Raw genomic sequence first — 18,205 nt, forward strand, 5'->3', positions numbered from 1 at the left:
ACATGATGAAATCTTGATATGAGGCACTTATTGATTATACAGTTTAAAGTCACATACATTTGATTTTATAACAAAAAACGACGCATTCGCATTGATTAACCAACATTTGTCCAAACAGATCCATATTAGGGTTACTTGGCCTGCCCACATGAGCAGCCCATTTTTATTACTGTGCAGCACTCAGCAATCCAAACTGGTGATCATTGGGACACAAGATATTTCCCTCCTCTCCTTCAGACACCGCTTTAGAAAGAATTGCCAATGCTCCAAAAGTGATCCATAAGAGAGTGACTGAAAACAGCTTTAGGAACACCCACATTTAGACTTCAGTGGGTACAAGCATGCCATCCCCCCCCCCCCCCCATGCTCTTTGTGGAGTGAAAACTCTTTACAGAATTCTGTTGGAGAGAGCAGGGGACTGCAGGGATTTGGCATTGTCTTTCTTCTACTGCACATTGCAGCGAATGTTCGGTTTCTCAATCTGTGGTCACTTGTCAATGCAATGAAAATGTTTGCACTTTGGATAGTGAACCCCAGAGCATGACAATCTAATGATGTACAATTAAAAAAAATCACAATTGTCAAAAGTCAACTCCCACACTAGTTTTTCCACGACTAGAATAACTGCCACAAGGTTTTCACTTTAATGTAATTCTTCTATAGCATGGCCTCAAAAATAAAAAAAACAAAGCCTTTTTGTTGTTTAATGAAACGGGCGAGAGGTTATTTTGGAGTTGCAAAGGCAAGAGTGCTCTTAAAGTCCACGGCTTTGAGTCCCAAATAGTGTAAGGCATGAGATGTTTTGGGGGGCAAAACTGAGATGCCATGGTGGGCAAATGAATGATGAGTTGGAATCCTAGGATGCTACCCAAGCTATTGCCAGTGGGTAGACTTATTGCAGGCATCCTCCCATCGCCTTTTGTACGTTTGAGGTAGAAATAGTAACGCCACATGTACGAGGCAGACACTCTGTTCAAGGTATAAGGTGCATTATTACTTCAACTGGGAGAGGAGTTGGCCTAACGGCTAGGGCGGTCGACCTCGAATCTGGGGAACTGGGTTCGATTCTTGGCAATAACGCTGAACATCCTGTGATTCAGGGCAAATCACTTAATCTCCCGGTGCCTAGCAATAAAATGAATGTGTCCTCATATAATGCAACTGGTGCTTTGTAAAGCGCTCTGATACCCGATTCGGGTCTAGTTCGCGCTATATAAAACTCTGTACAAAAAAATAAATAAAATGAACAACCCACTTTACAGTAAATCTTTATTAGTCTGCAGGATCACTATCTCTCCCTCTGTGTCAACAGAACACTAAGCAGATCTCGCTAAGGCAGCCAGTCTATCGTCTATCAGAAAATACAATATATCACCTCACAGCTGCAGTGATTTCGGGTGGGAAAAAGATAATCCTATTTTGACATTCACCACAGTTTTTTCCACCTTCTCAGTGATGAATAATTGAGCAGAAGTGATCAAAGGGGGTTGGACTATTTTATAAGGAAATAAAAATCTTAGAAGAAAACAATGAATAATCACAAAAACACACCTGGATCTGTTTAAGTGTGTGCTCCTGAAGAACTGAAAAATTCACAATGCAAATATCACAATTATTTTCAATTCTTAAAGCAACAGAAAATTGAAAAAAACAGCACATCAAGAGGCGTCCAGAACAGAGATGCAAGGAAAGTGGCAAACTGAGAAACCAAGGCTGAGTTTCGATAAGCAAAATAAAAAAGCAAGAGCAAGACAACACCCTTTTTTAACTGCATAAAACTCTAAATGACGAGAGTCACAAATGAGTGTTTAGAGGACTCGTATCAGAGTCAGCTTTGCGATGCTTAGGGAGATGATTGCAGTATCTTCTGTCTGGGCACCAGCCTATGCATCCTGAATGCCTATTTGTACAGTGAGATCCATCAATCTAAAGAGCAAATGTCTGCAGCTTGGACAGAGTCAAACACCCTATGAGGATCTGAATACATACTCCAATTCACAAATTTTAGGAAGGCTCACATTTGTACCATAATTTCAGTTTGCGTAAAACGTAAAAGTGGTAAAGCTGAGATGTTAAGCAAGCAGACTTCACTGGTCAGAAAGGATATGGGAACTGGTCCAGTCTAGTGAAGACTAGGCGTAGCTCATTCCTGGTGTAGGTGCTTATTCCCCACTGGTCGCATAGCCGATCGGTGAAGATAGGCCAATGTGGCTTATACTATTGTCTGGCGCCATTCCATAGCATCTTGCCCTTCTTTTGTGTCACAAACATGATCCGTTAGTTCACAGCAAGAATGTTAACAACTGCCCCATTCAGACCTTTAAGATCTTGCCTAGCAACAGCTTTTGGAAGTCTTTTGAGACCTATTGTTTAGAAAACAGCAATTTAAGAGTAGGTTTTGGGTCAGTCCAAAGCCAACCATCAGTTGACTTCCTTGTAAATCTCATTTGCTTGGTTCTGATTGGCTTTCCTTCTTCTTGCGTTTGTCCATCCTCTGCAACTTAACTTCGTACTGTCCTTGATTAGATGACCTGGGGGCAGATGTATCAAGGGATTTTTTGTTAAAGATTTTTTTTGTTGTTGTTAAAGAATCAAGGGATTTTTTAGTCGCAAACGCTGCGATTCGCAAAAAACAGCGTTTGCGACAAAAAATTCTCAAAATGGTATGTATGATGCAAAAATAAAGGAATCGCAAATTTTGCGATTCCTTCATTTTGTGAAAGCATTTAACGAATCGCAAATTGCGATTCCTTAAATGCTATGTAAGAAACATTTAATTTTTGCGATTTCACCTTAAGAAATCGCAAATTACCACCAACTTGTAGTTGGTGGTAATTTGCGAATTCTTTTACAAATGCACTAATTTTGGCATTTGTAAAGGTGCCATGTGGCGCTCATACATGTCCTTAGGGCCTGTATGTGCGCCATATACGCACACATGTAAATTTCAGGGGTGCAGCATGGTGTCCTTAAGACACCCTTGCACCCTTGAAATTATTCTCAATTAGCGATTAGCAAATTGCAAATCGCAAACTGAGAATAACTTCCCATTCCTTCCTATGGGCCTCCTGGCCCATAGAAATGAATGGGAAATGATTCCTTAATTGTGATTAGCAATTTGCTAGATTTTAAGAAATCGCTAAAAAAATAGCAAATTTTTACATACATACCATCTTGCAATTCTCAAATAGCGATTCTCAAAAAATCGCTATTTGAGAATCGCGAATAGGTCTATCGATACATCTGCCCCAATTTCCTTCACTAGCGCCACAATTACTGTTGCCTTTTTCTTTCAGCATACCATGTAGGTGCATGTATTTTCCTACTCTTTATCAGGTTCGACTTCCCCTTCACATCCCCACCACCCCTTGCGATCTCCAGTTGCTACCCCGTCCTTCTTTGCTAAAACCACTTAGTACCATTTATGTACTTGCCCGCTTCACCGTTGCACCCCCACACGATTGCATTTAAAAAATAAAAAATAAATTGTAAGCTGTATCAGATACGATTTGCAGCCAAATGTCTCCTTTCGAAAAAAGGTGCTTTTGCGCTCTTATGTATTTTTATCTGACTTCCCCAAGACAGGCGCCCACTATGGATCGAACGGTAAGTTAAGACGATAAAAATGCAAGCACAGCATCATATTGCATACGACTGAATGCATGATGATGCATGGGAGTCTATACTTCATTATGCTGGAGCAATAACACCATTGTGATGAATACGTACACAGGTGTGATGAGACATGCATCATCATACTTTTTATCAGACACAACATTTTTCAGTACCAAACAGCATCAGTGAAAAACATAGGTAAATTCAAAAAGCAAGGCGTATTTCCTTTGCCTGTTTTTGGCAGAAGGTACTTTCAAACCAGAGCCATTCGTAAAAACCATTATTGTGCACCATATAAACATTGCTACCTCAATTTAATGGTGTCACTAGTGGGGCCCACTTGGAATATCTTTCTTAGTGGTTGATTGAGGTTTTTAAACCTCTGAAATCACACTTAGTCAACTAGGGACATCTAGGGATGTTTTGTGACAAGGACCTCCAATTAGCGTTGTATGGTAATTTGCTGGAAAAAGACAACAGTTTAACATCATGTGCCACTGTACCATCTTCTGAGCTGGTCTTGCAGCTTCTTCCCCAGGGCTCTTCTTCCCAAGACAAGCCAGTTTCCAGGCCTCCTGCACCTCTTTGTTCAGCACACAGAACATGACAAGTACCGCTAAACCCTGTAAGACAAGACAAAGGAGATGGTGAAAACAACAGGATAAAAATAGAAGATGTCGTTCTCTTACCTTTAAACCACGTTTAATGTTTCTCTGTCATTTTTAACATTGTTAGAGGAAGTGGTCATATTAATCAATTATGTGTTGTGCAAAGATTGTACCCGATTTCTGTTGGTATATTCAGACTTATTTTCTCTACGGCTTCTCCTTGACCATTCTCAACCACAAACTAACTCCTGTAGCCCTTAACTATAATCTGCACCAGTAACCTCCACAATGACAACATAACTAGTTACTTATATTTGGTAATTCAATTTCTGGTGTATTCTCTACCTAACCAAAGATTGTTCACCTTTGTATACTCCTCAGGCACTAATCTGCATCTGAAAACCTTTCTCCAACAATGCCCCTACACGCATGAACGCCACCACTGTGCGCTGACATCAGTTTCTCATTAAGTCTCTTTCTGCGTATGAGGAGCTTCGCGCACAACCAAGATGGCCGCGTGAGCACAGGGCTCCCGAGACCCTCGTAACCTCCCGCATACATCCTGTTGATTATCCTGACTCCTATTTACGTCTTCGTGAAGACGAAGCACTGGGGAGGCAAAAACTGCACCCAGAATCCAGATCGGACCCCGGGAGCCGGAGTTATGGCGCTTGGAAGATTGCGGCCTACACCTCCGTGATGCCCGGCTGTGGAGTTGGCATGGTGCCCGAGGTGTAATCGAATAACATCGGCCTGAGGTGGCGGAGACGGCCGGTCCGGTCCACTTTCACTTTCGGTTTTGCCTACTGGAGAGATTCGATACTGGGAGCGCCTCCCTCTCGCCGAAGGCAACTATCTGGCTTGGTACTCGAGTGTGTGTATTTAATTGATTGACCTGCTCTGGAGAGGCACTCGAGCCGGGTTCTCGGGCTGATTCTGAAGTTCCCCTCGAGGGACCTTTGAGGCCTCCATCTTTCCACTCAGTGTGACTGTTCCAAGTCGACCGACGTCGATTGCTGCCGGGCATAGCCTACCACTCTTCAGCTGCTTTGTTTGCGCTCTGTCCCCCCACCCCCGTTTGGGACCATACCTACTACTTCCCGCAATGTCCGTATCATTGGAGTTCCGGAGAAGGCGGAGGATCCAGCAGCTGACCTCTTTGTGGAGAACCTCATCGTTAATCACCTTGCACCCAAGGGACTGAGTAATTTTTTCACTGTGGAACGGGCTCACAGGGTTCCGGGTGGTAAACCCAAGACGGGTGCCTCACCGCGGCCTATGATAGCACGGATTTTTAACTTCCGTGATAGAGAAGCTATCCTGCAGGCCTCGCTAGCAGGTGGTCCCATAAAGTTTGAGAACTCTACCATCAGTTTTTATCCGGACTTTACCCAATCTGTCCAGAAACAGGGACTTGGTTTTCTTGGGGTAAAAAAGAGACTCTGTGAGATGGGCCTCAAGTACGCCATGCTTTTTCTGGCCAAGTTACGAATTGAACATGCAGAGCGGACCTATTTTTTCGATAGACCGGAAGTGGTGGCCGACTGGCTGGATACTCTGCCGACCCATCGTCCACAGGATGAACAGACTGGCGGTGCGGAAGGCGGATCGATGGACCAGGAATAAGCGCTGTCTTTGTCTGGTTCCTGGGGTCTTTAAGGGGCTTCAAACTGTGGTGCACTAATTATGTCGTATGATTCTGGAGACATTTGGGGGGGTTGCGGGGCTATCGGTGGGACTTTTTCCTCCTCCGCTCAACTTTTTGTAGCTTAGTTTAGATGTGGGGGCAACAGGCACACTACAAGTTGGGGTGGCTTTCTAGTCTTACGCAGGGGTGCAGGGTGGGGGGTTTGTAACAGGTTGTTGGTGGGCGGGGGGGGGGGAGGGGGGATTTGTTGGTATTCCAGTTTGTTTTTCTGCAAGGCACAGTATTGCAAGACTTTCTGATTGAAGTGCTGGTTTCTTCTCAGGGTTGGATCTTCTTTTTCTTGTGGGATGGGGGGTAGGGGGTTGAGGCTTATGAGCTGGAATGTGAATGGGTTGGGGGATAGGATAAAGCGTGGAGTAGTGCTGCAACTATTAAAACGTCACTCCCCAGATGTGGTCCTACTTCAGGAGACTCACTTGATAGGAAATACATGTTATGCCATGAATAGGAAGGGGTATCGCTTGGTTGACCATGCGGGGTTCTCCTCTGGCTCCCGGGAGTGGGTATCCTTATTAAGAACTCTCTCCCGCTGGAAGTTGATGCAACGGTCCTCGATGATAGAGGGTGTTATGTTGTTCTTAGTGGTCGATGGGAGGGCAGGACCCTTTCCCTGGTCTCTGTCTATGTCCCTCATGGCCTACAGTCAACTACCTTTGCAGACTTGGGACGGGTTATCCTTGCTCTCCCGAGGGGTCATTGCTACTAGGTGGTGATTTCAATGCTGTCGTATCTGGTGTTTCTGATAGACACCCACCTAGGGACCTTAAGGGGGCGCAGAATTGGCTTCATGACTTCATTGACACTCTAGGCCTGGTGGATTGCTGGAGGCTGTTGCACCCCTCTCAGCGGCGATACACATTCCATTCTGGCGCTCATGGTAGCCTCTCGAGAATCGATTACGTTTTGGTGCCTGCTGCACAGGCACCCTTTGTCACTGAGGTTGAACATATGGCTCGGGGAATCTCTGATCATTCTGCTTTATGACTTCGGATTGAATTGTCTTCGGGGACCGAGGGGGGGGGGGGGGTAGCCCCAATAATCCCTTGGTATCTCCGAAACCCTAAAACTCGTCATGATTTGATAAAGTCACTTGATCAATATTTTTCAGAGAATGAGGGCTCTGTTTTGTCCGCAGTGTCACTTTGGGAGGCCTTTAAAACAGTTCCCAGGGGCCAAGCCCTGTCGCTGATAGTGGGCGTTAAGAAACGGAGAGATGAGGCTGTAGTGAAGGTCGAGACTGAAATAGCAGACCTGGAGTTAGATCTGGAACAGGAGATCACCCACGCTAAGACGCATGTATTGCGATTAAAACAGTTGGACTACAGGGCGTTGGTTACGGATGCAGCTAAGGCCATGAGTCGAGAGCAACAGGGTTGTCTGCATGATGTGGGAGATAAAGCAGGTAAACTGATAGCATGGTTGGATAAGAGGGACAGAGCTAGTCGTGTGGTGCCTGAGATTGAGATGGCGAGTGGTGCGAGGGTCACAGACCCGGTGGAGATTGTTGAGTGCTTTGCGGATCATTTTTGGATGGTGTACTCCCCTGTGTCGGATAGGCCGGAGGAGGACTCTCATTTATTGCTGCGGGACATTGCTCTGCCAAGTCTTTCAGATGCAGATAGAGAGCAAATGGATAGTGCAATAACTGCTGATGAGGTAGCCCTTGCGATCCGCTCCTTGCGGTCTGGTAAAGCCATGGGTCTGAACGGTCTGCCAATAGAGCTATACAAGTTGCGGCCTGACAAGATAGCTCCCTACTTGAGAGATATGTTTCTAGAGTCTCGTGATCGTGGTTCTCTCCCCCGGAATCAGCGACTTGCGACGATTGTTGTTATACATAAAGAGGCGAAACCGAGGGATAAGTGTGGGTCGTACCGGCCTATATCTCTTTTGAACGCCGAGCCTAAGATTCTTGCAAAGGTACTGGCCAATCGATTGATCACTGTTATTAGCGATCTGATCCATCCAGATCAATCCGGTTTTATTCCCCATAGAAACACTGCGCTGAATCTTAGGCGTCTGCACAGAGTTCTCGCGAGGGCTGCGACGCTACGTGTGCCGGCCATTTTGGCGTCCTTGGATGCCACGATGGCTTTTGATATTATTGAATGGCCATATCTGTGGGCTGCGTCGGCTAAATTTGGGTTTGGTCCCGGCTTTATTGGAGGGGTGCGGCTTCTTTACGAGGACCCCCTTGCGCAAATCGTGGTGAACGGTCGAGTCTCGGTTCCGTTTCGGTCTCGGGCGCGGTACCCGTCAGGGGTGTCCCCTATCACCGCTCCTGTTCGCCCTAGCCCTCGAGCCCCTTGCTGCATGGATCTGCTGGGAGCCCTCGATGAGGGGTATTCGGTGGTCCTCTGAGTATGAAGACTGCATCTCGCTCTACGCAGATTACATTTTGCTATATTTGACCTCGCCCAGGAAGTCGTTGATGGTTTTCTGCGATGTCCTGTCGGGCTTTATTATCAATTGAACAAAATCCTATTTGTACGTTCTTTCTGGTGACGTCCCCCTCCTTCCGCGTAACTGCCCCATCCAGGTGACACAGACGGGATTTAAATATCTCAGTATCTGGGTCTCTATGGACCCTGTGACTCGGTATGAGCGGAATCTTCTCCCACCTCTAACCAGATTGAAGCAGGACGTCGCGGGTTGGCGTAGACTTCTGCTCTCGCCGCTGGGACGTGCGGCCCTCTTAAGATGATGTCTCTGCCTCGTTTTCTTTATGCCCTCCAAAAGACTCTTGATAGTCCCTGCTAGTTATTTTCGTAAAGTTGAGGGTCTTCAAAGGAAACTGATATGGGACGGTAGACCTCGCATTGCGCTGGCCAAACTAACGCTCCCGTGGTACGACGGGGGTATTGCCCTCCCGGACATCAAACGATATTATTGGGCATCTCAGTTGGGGGGCCATTAATCACGATATGTATGGTCCCGAATTGAACCCTGCTTTCGCTATGGATAGATGGCTGCTGCCTGGGGGTAGCTACTATAGGGCACTATACTCAATCAGTGGTCAAGTCATTGTCGGGGCCTACGAAGACGGCAGTTCGTATATGGCAAGACGCAATTAATTTGATGGGATGGAAGGACCGCTTGACTTTAGCGACCCCACTTTTCGACTCTGATAGACTTGGTAAACTGTGGAAGACTAAGGGGTTTGATAAGTGGGACCTCATTGGCATTAGCAAGGTGGGAGACCTCTGGGTTAAGGGACAAGTGAAATCGTTTGATACTTTAAGAACGGAGTTTGAATTAGGGAACTCAGAGTATTTCCGCTATGTCCAGGTTCGCCATGACTTGATGTCAGTCTTTTCGATAGGGGAGGCGGTCCCTGAGTCGTCCCCGCTTGAAGATAGACTGCTGGATGGTCATGTTCCAGACAGTACTATTTCCCTTGTCTATAAAAAGTTGATCAATGATAGGTCGGACCTCCTGCTGCCCTTACGTGATCTCTGGGTCCGTGACGGCCTCGAATTGGATGACGAGGACTGGCAATCGGCGATCTCCTCTCCCAAGGAGGTCGCGATTCCAGCGAGACTTTGGCTGGTTCAGCTTAAGATTCTTCACAGGGTGTACATCACGGGCCCCCGTCTGGTTCGGATGGCCTTTTCTAAGGAGGGTCTGTGTAAGCGGGATTTGGACAGGTGGGGACATTTCTTCATATTATTTGGGAATGTCATGAAGTTGCGCCTTATTGGAATGGGGTGTATGATGTAATGAAAGAGGTTACGGGTATTGCTCTCTTACCGGAAGCCAGGCGCTGCTTGTTAAATGTCTGGGAGCCTACAGATTACAACGTACCCCAGACCCAGTGGACAACCCTAGGGGCCATGATTGCTAATCGTGATATTGCACAATTGTGGGGGTCCCAGAGGCCACCTACAGTTGAAGTATGGAAGGAAAACATGGACTGGTGCATGTTTAGGGAAAAAACGATATATCTAGCCCGGGGCCGCCCCGGAAATAGCATAGTGTGTGGGGGCCATGGAACAGGTATCGTGGAGACATATGTACACCACCTGCAGTGGATAACATCGATATCCCACTCTCCCCCTGACCACACATTAATGTTTGCATTATTGTCTGTTTACTGCTTCGCCCCTATTCCCCTCCCTTCCTTATAGTGATTACTGATTATTTGATGTACTGTTTATCTGGCCTCGTTTGAACAAAGCACTCTGTATATTGTTTTCTTGCCTTGCTTGTTATACTTAATAAAAATAAATATTTTTTAAAAGTCTCTTTCTGCGTAATCAGATATGAAGTGTGAACATTTGCTGGTACCAATGCGTTGACTTATAATTTGGGACCTCTTTAGATGTCCAGAAGAGACCACTCCACAGACAGGAAATTCTGAAGGTGGTAAAACCTGAACTTCCACCTGGAGAAAAACAATGACAACAACACCACCACCCTGCTCGACAACCTCGGACTCAAGCAACTGGTGGACACGCCCACCCACCTTGCCGGCCACACGATCGACCCCTTCTTCACCGCCAGCAACCACGTCTCCTTCAGCCACTCCACCGGACTACACTAGACCGACCACAGCTGCATCCACTTCACCTTCAAGAAGACCACCTCCCACCACCAGACGCTACAAACCCCCCAAAAATGCTGGAGCAAAGTCACCACTGACCAAATCACTGAGCTAGAACCGACCTATCAACACCCCGACGCCAACGACGCAGCAGACAATCTGATACAGTGGATCTCCAACTGCGCCGATGACCTCGCCCCTATAAAGGATCCCCCTGGCAAGACTAGCAACAAAAAAAACGCAAGGTTCACAGATGCCCTCAAAATCGCCAAGAAAGCATGCCGAACCCTCAAAAAAGCCTGGCGCAACAAACGGACAGCAGAAAACATGACAGCCCTCAGGAGCGCCACCCTCGAATACCACCAGATGACCCGCACCACCAATCCACTCCGGCTCCACCACCGACCCATGCCCTCATCACATCTTCAAAAAAGCCGACACCATCATTGCACCCCACCTCCGGAACGTCATTAACAGCTCCTTCACGTCAGCCACCTTCCCTGGAATCTGGAAACACGCAGAAATCAACGCCCATCTAAAGAAACCAACAGCGGATCCCAAAGACCTCAAAAACTTCCGCCCACCTACCTTCTCCCCTTCCCGGCTAAAGTCATCGAGAAGGCCGTCAATAAACAGCTGACTGCATTCCTCGAAAAAAACAACTCGCTCGACCCATCGCAGTCCGGATTTTGAGCCAACCACAGCACCGAGACCACCCTCATCGCAGCCACCGATGACATCTGGACCCTGATGGACAACGGAGAGACAGCCGCTGTCATCCTCCTAGACCTCTCGGCAGCCTTTGATACCGTCTGCCACCGCACCCTAATAACCCGCCTCTACGACACTGGGATCCAAGGAAAGGCCCTGGACTGGATCACATCCTTCCTCTGCGACAGAACCCAGAGAGTCTGCCTCTCTCCCTTCCGCTCCGAGGCCACCAAGATCATCTGCGGAGTACCCCAAGGCTCCTCACTCGGCCCAACCCTCTTCAATATCTACATGAGCCCTCTCCCCACCATCGCACCCAAACACAACATCAACATCATCTCCTACGTCGAGGTCACCCAACTGATACTCTCCCTGACCAAAGACCATCTCACCGCCAAAGCCAACCTCCAGGACGGAATGAAAGACGTCGCAGAATGGATGAAGCACAGCCGTCTGAAGCTCAACTCGGACCTGACGGAGGTCCTCATCCTCGGACAATCCCCATCTGCTTGGGAGGACTCCTGGTGGCCCACCACGCTGGGCACCGCACCGACACCCACTGACCACGCACAAAACCTGGGATTCATCCTGGACTCCTCCCTCACGATGACCAAGCAAGTCAACGCAGTCTCATCCTCATGCTTCAACACCCTGCGCATGCTCCGAAAAATCTTCCGGTGGATCCCCACCAACACCAGAAAGACGGTCACCCAGGCCCTCGTCATCAGCCGACTGGACTACGGAAACACCCTGTACGCAGGAACCACAGCCAAACTTCAGAAGCAACTTCAACGCATACAGAACGCCTCCGCACGACTCATCCTCGACATCCCTCGCCACAGCCACATATCCGCCCACCTGAGAAACCTACACTGGCTCCCCATCAACAAGAGGATCATGTTCAGGCTGCTCACCCACGTACACAAAGCACTCCACAATAGGGGCCCGAATACCTCAACAGCCGCCTCTCGTTCTACACTCCCACCCGAGAGCTCCGCTCCACCAGCCTCGCCCTCCCCAGCTTCCCGCGGATTCGCAAAACCACCACCGGAGGAAGATCGTTCTCCTCCCTAGCAGCTAGGACATGGAACTCCCTCCCCGCACACCTACGACTGACCCAAGACCATCTCACCTTCAGGAAACACCTCAAGACCGGGCTATTTGAGCAGTAGTAGGCACCCTCCCCCCCCTCCCTCAGCGCCTTGAGACCCTCACGGGTGAGTAGAGCGCTTTACAAATGTATTGATTGGTTGGTTGATTGATTGAATCCGGTATTTGTAAAGCGCAAACTACTCATCCCTACGGGTCTCAAGGCGAACTACTCACCCCTAGGGGTCTAAAGGCGCTGGGGGCCGTCGTGGAGATTAAGTGCGCTATTGCCCAGAGTCACATGATTCTGAGGTGAGCTGCCACCGGAGACAGGGATCGAACCGTGAGCCTTGTGCTCTGGAGTCAGCTGCCCTGACCGTTGTGCCACACCTCTACCACAGGGTGTTGAGGAATCTCTCGTTAGATAGGGTATCCACCAAAAAGAAATGTAAGTATTGATGGATACTTCTAACTACAGTAATCTACATCTTGGAATAAATACCAAAGTAGTACCTCCCGAAGGTTGAGGGTCTATGAGGTGGGCTCAGACCAAAAGGTTCTGCAGGACGGAGCAGGTGAAATGCCCTCCCCACCAGACCTAGTTGTCTAGTAGTAGTGCTTCATCAACGTATGCAACGAAAGCCACATCCCAAGTATGAAGGACAGGTACTCCACATGCCATTGCATGGGCTGCAGCCTTAGCCCTGGTGGAATGTACTCTCAAACCTTTTGGTGGCTGCTTCTTAGTTAATGTCAAAGATCTTAATGCAGACGACTGTTGACCTCAAAAGGGGTCTTCTTCTGCACAGTCCTTTTCTTTTTACATTTTAGAGAATCCCACAAAACGCTGATTGGCACATGGTGGTCTTTAGTGCGATCAATATAAAAGCTTAAAGCCCTTTTAGGGTTCAACCGATGAAGCCTCTTCTTCCCTTTTGAGGACTGAAGAGGGTAATGAATGGTGGAAGGATGATGGACTAGCTAATGTAGAAATGAGTTGTTAGTTTAGTTAAAAAGCTGCCTGAGCCCTCTGCGCCAATTTGTCCAGCAAAAAGGTGGTATGGTGCGGTTGCACCAACAGTGTATTTTGTAATGGGTATTGCTAACTAAAGGTACACCGAATCGCCAGTGTAACAAAAGCGATATGGCCACCACACATGATTGTCTCCATTAAGGTTGTAGAAGATAGATAATATTTTATAAGGGGATTTTGGAGTGGGAAATACCCCACCATGACAAACAGGTCCTATTAGAAGTTCTGTGAGTGAAGTGACTGGCAGTTCAAAAGATTCTGATACGAGGAGATTTGAGGGACGTATTACCTTTTTGTGTGTGCTACAATATTCTCGAATTAATTTTTCATGGCTTCCTGATTTAATTTATGGGCCTATTTGCAATGTGAGGGAATACACATTCAGAATACTTTGCTGAAAAAGCTTGTGGACGATACGGACTTAGACAGTATCCCAGTATATTATCAGCAGTGATATTCTGTCTTCTCTGTTCCTGGGCCAAAAACAAAACGAACAAAAGAACATCCCACCGCTTGCCTTGTTAAGAGTCAATCTTGAGGATACCACACATGGCAACAAATGTCCCAGCACCTGGCATTAATGGATCTCATGGAAGGGCTCCTGGTGGCGATGACGGCAACCACCATTTCAGGCAGCAGACCAAATGGGGTAAACTGCTGCTGCTTAATCTACATGCGTTGAAGTGTAGATTGTGCAAGTTCAGGTTCAGGACCCTCTCCTGCTCCTGCGACAGAAGATCCTCCAGAAGGTGGTAGACTGATGTGAGGGCAGATGTTTATGACCAGGTGTTCTGGTAACACACCCTCCTGGCCCAATCTGGAGCTTCTAGGATTACTTGGGCCTGGTTGTTCCTCATCTTTTTCAGAACTCAGAACTCTGGGAAGGAAAGGCAGAGACTTACAGAAGAGTTCCCTGTTCCATTCCAGCCAGAATGCATTTCATAGTGAGGGTTCCTGCTGAAAATCCAAGACACAAAACTTGGAGTGGAGTCAATTGGAGAACAAATGTAGCCATGATGCTTCAACCAACTGCAGAGGCAGAGAGCCTCCTTGCACAGGGCCCAGGACCCCATTCTGCCCTGCTTGTTTCAATACCACATGGCTATTGTGTTGTCCATGACAACATGCAACAATCTCCCCTTGATTGGTGGCAGGAAGGCCCTTGAAGCTAGCCTAATGGCTGCAACTCTAACAGACTGAACTGGAGCTGGGCTTCTGTAAGAGACCAGAGTCTTCTGATCTCCCACTCCTCTAGCTGGCCTCTGCAGACCAGCAGTGATGCGTCTAGTCACACAGTCAGCCCTGGTTGGAAAAGAGTGAGGCACTTGCCTCTGGAATGATTGTAGTTGAACAGGCAATACTGCATATTTTGAACAGTCTCCTCCCCAATCTGAATGGCATCCAGTAGATTTCCTTGATGCTGGGCCCAATGGAATTTCAGATTTCATTGTAGAGCCGGCATGTTCCACATTGTGTACTCGACAAGGAAAATGCAGACAAAAGTCTCAGAACTGCTCTCACCAATCCAGGTTTGAGGTTGAAACTTGTGGATCATGGTTCGAATGTCCTGGACTCATTCTGGCAAAGAGAAGGCCCTGAACTACATTTTATCCAGAATTGACCAATTAACAGAAGGCGTCAGGTACTACTTCAGGTACTACTACAGGTTGATTGTGAACCCAATTGTGGCCGATAGTCCACTGTTTGGAGGTGATGCGAGGACTGATTGTGGCGAGCCTACCTTCAACAGCATTTGCCGAAAAAGGGGAAAACCAGTAACCTTGATTTCTGAAGATGGGCAGAGACCAACATTATCACTTTAGTGAAAACTTGAGGGGTTCTTGGGAGGCCTCAGGTGAGCACAGCAAACTGAAAGTGCTCCTGGCCTACCTTGAAACACAAATAACATCTGTGGGGCTTATTTTCATATATCTGTCCTGCATGCCAGAGAACATCAATTAGTCCCCAAGTCCAGAGCAGACAGGATCTAGGTAAGCGTGACCATTTTGAATTTGTGCTTAAGCCATAAGACATTCAGAGGTTGGAGTTCCAAGATACGTTTGAGATCCAAGGCCTTCTTCAATACAAGGAAACAGCAAGAGTATTATCCCTCTCCTCTTTCCAAGTCTAGTACCCTCTTAATAGCACCTTTTGAGAGGGACACTTGCACCTTTTTTAACAGAATGGTCAGGTACCCCTCTGAAAGTCACTCTAATGTTGGGGAAGATTTATCAGTGCAAAAAATGTGGGATATAGCCATGTTGAACAATTTGAAGGACCTATCAATTGTACATTATGGATTGTCACCCCAAGAGGAAGACCTGAATCCTGCACCCACAAGATTTGGTAGGTGCCAGTAAGGAAAAAGTAAAACGGTGTGGTGGGTGTTGCCACAGGGGAGTGGGTGCAGGAGGACTGGTTGCCCTGCAGTCCTGCACGATGACTGCTAGGTTTATGCTTCAGCCGTGAAAGGCCTGAGGCGATTGCTGCAAATCTTGGGGAGACTGTTATTGCCTATAAGTCAACCCCCTAGAGAAGCCTCTGATTTTTCTGAACTGATGCAGAAACTACTTGCCACTGGCCAAGAGACCCATGGAGCAAGATGTGGCTCTCCTATCTTTAAAGTGCTCCAAGGCAGAATTCGTTTTTTTTACTGAAAATACGTGATTCATCAAAAGGCATATCCATGAAAGAGACTTATGCATCTAAAAATTTGCGGATTGCATCCACGTGTGTTGGCAGACCATACAACTGTCACAACCACCCTTCACAGGCCACCAGTAGTATCACCAGTGGGTCACATTTTGGCCTGTCTTCTCCATCATGAATTGTCTGAGCCACAGAGACCCTAAGGCCTTTTAGAACCGCCAGCGAGATTTTGCATGCCATGTTCTGATGGCGTGTGTGTAGCAACCTAATAAACATGCAGCAGTGCTCAATTCCAACGCAGCTAGCAGAAGAGAATATAAGTTTTAGAAATGCTTCAATCCTTTTAGACTCCCTATCTGGAGGAGTCAAGGGGAATTAATTGAGGTTCACCTTGCTGGTTGAAGCTTGAACCACCATGCTCCCTAGAGTAGAATGTTTAGTGAGAAAATGAGGATTGGCAGGAACCAGTCTGTGACGCCTGGCCACCTGCCTATTCATCAGTGGGCAGGAACAGGACTTTGACCAAGAAACCATCAAGGTATCGACGAGGGCCTCATTAAAGAGGAGCAGGGGCTCAGAAGTGGCTTGGCCATGTTGCTAAATTTTCTTAAGGATGTTCTTTTAGTCTCGATTGAAGGAAGTGGCAAATCCAGCCCCTCGGGCTACTGCTGCAAATGATGCACTCTTTTCTGTTCGTGGTCCAAGTGGCAAGTCAACCCCTGTTTTAGGGGGGATATCGAGCCTAGTCCATGTAAAAGTTGTCATCTGTATACCGAGGTGAGACAAAAACATCCCCTCCCCATCATCATCATTCCTATCTTAGGGTGTACCTTGTTCAGAGTCAGAGCCAAAAAGATAATGGAGCCTATTCTGGCGCATCCAAATTGGTGGAGGCACTAGTTTATAGAGTCAGGCTGTTTGCGCTTTGATAATTGGACGAGATGTGGTGTTGGACAATGGATTCAGCACTGGATCCTCTTCCAGAGACAGTGGATTCGGCACCAGTGTCAGTGGGGAACGGTCCAGCACAGGACTTGGAGTCGGAGAGGATGTCTGCACCGGGGGCAGTATGGGGCCCAGAGCAGATCCCCTGGTGGTAAGCGGACTGGAGGCCCCTGCAGGTCTTTGGGGTCCATAGGCGCACCAGAGGGAGCCGAAAGTTCACCCAAAAATATGCAACATGGCCTACTGAAAGCATCAATTTGCTGCAGTGTCGCCGATGGCCAAGGAAACAGGAGGCGCTGACTAACATTATGACGCCCTCTACCCATGATCTTTGGATACAGAGTGGTAGATGCCTTGGGGGAACATCTTCAGGCTTCAGGAACAAGATCAAGTCTGAGCCCTAAACGTGGTGGAGGAGCAAAACCCACACAAGTGCCTGTGACGTCTTATGTTCTGTCATACAGCTTCACCTCTCAGTCTCCGATCATCTTAGGGTGCATTTGTCACATGAGTTTGAATCGTGTTCCCAAGCCCAAACAACCACAAGCACACCTTGTTTGGGTCCATGACCGGCATCTGCTTCCTACAGTCATGGCATGATTTGAAACCCTTTTAGGAGAGTACATCATGCCCTATCACACTGGATTAAACTTGGAAGTCATTGAAAGGCTGACAAATTTGTGAGCGGACCTCCGGATCTGTGTCAAAAGGAGTAAAAAGAAAAGAACTGATGTTAGCGGCACGAGGGAGCATTGCTAGAAAACTGTTTCCAGATCCAGTCTAGTTCCTGGGGAGTATTCTAGGGTGAGGAACCTATAGTTAGAAGTATCCATCAGAAATACCGTATCCTGTAAGAAAGCTGCCAAGAAAAGGGGCAACACCAGCAGTACGAACATTTTGCCCTATAACTGGGCTCTAGACTACTACTCATCCAATATTTATTGCAATTCAGAAGGAGAAACTTATGGCACTAGAGAATTAGTGGAAAAAGCTAAGTCAGGACTGGTAACTGCATCGTCCATGTGTCTGTTTTGAGGTGGTTTGTTCAACAGTTTTCCTAGCCCGGTCAATTGCTTGAAATGCTTGCTGCTTCTGAAAAATTACTTTATAGCCCAACTACCAGCCTTTGTTATCTTTCGAGGCAGTTCCAGGGATGCACTGTGGAAAAGCATGTTGCAAAAAACTGACATTAACGTATAAGACATTTCAACACCAAGCACAACAAACTAGCGTCAAAGCCATAAATTGCGGTCAAAACATAAAAGCATAGTGTTGGGTGCAGACCGGATGTACTGAAACCCATG

General features: G+C 47.3%; 1 protein-coding gene across 1 annotated transcript in view; it reads right to left on the reverse strand.

Annotated features, from left to right (window-relative positions):
- CELSR3 (cadherin EGF LAG seven-pass G-type receptor 3) overlaps nt 1–18,205 on the reverse strand; it is a 690,139-nt gene that overhangs the window by 57,992 nt on the left and 613,942 nt on the right. Inside the window, exon 29 of the mRNA XM_086948740.1 lies at nt 4,119–4,238. Within this exon, the coding sequence (XP_086804866.1) occupies nt 4,119–4,238 (120 nt within the window). The remainder of the gene's footprint in view (nt 1–4,118; nt 4,239–18,205) is intronic.

Source organism: Lissotriton vulgaris, unplaced genomic scaffold (genome assembly GCF_964263255.1).
Source record: "Lissotriton vulgaris unplaced genomic scaffold, aLisVul1.2 SCAFFOLD_410, whole genome shotgun sequence".
NCBI classification, from domain to species: domain Eukaryota; kingdom Metazoa; phylum Chordata; class Amphibia; order Caudata; family Salamandridae; genus Lissotriton; species Lissotriton vulgaris.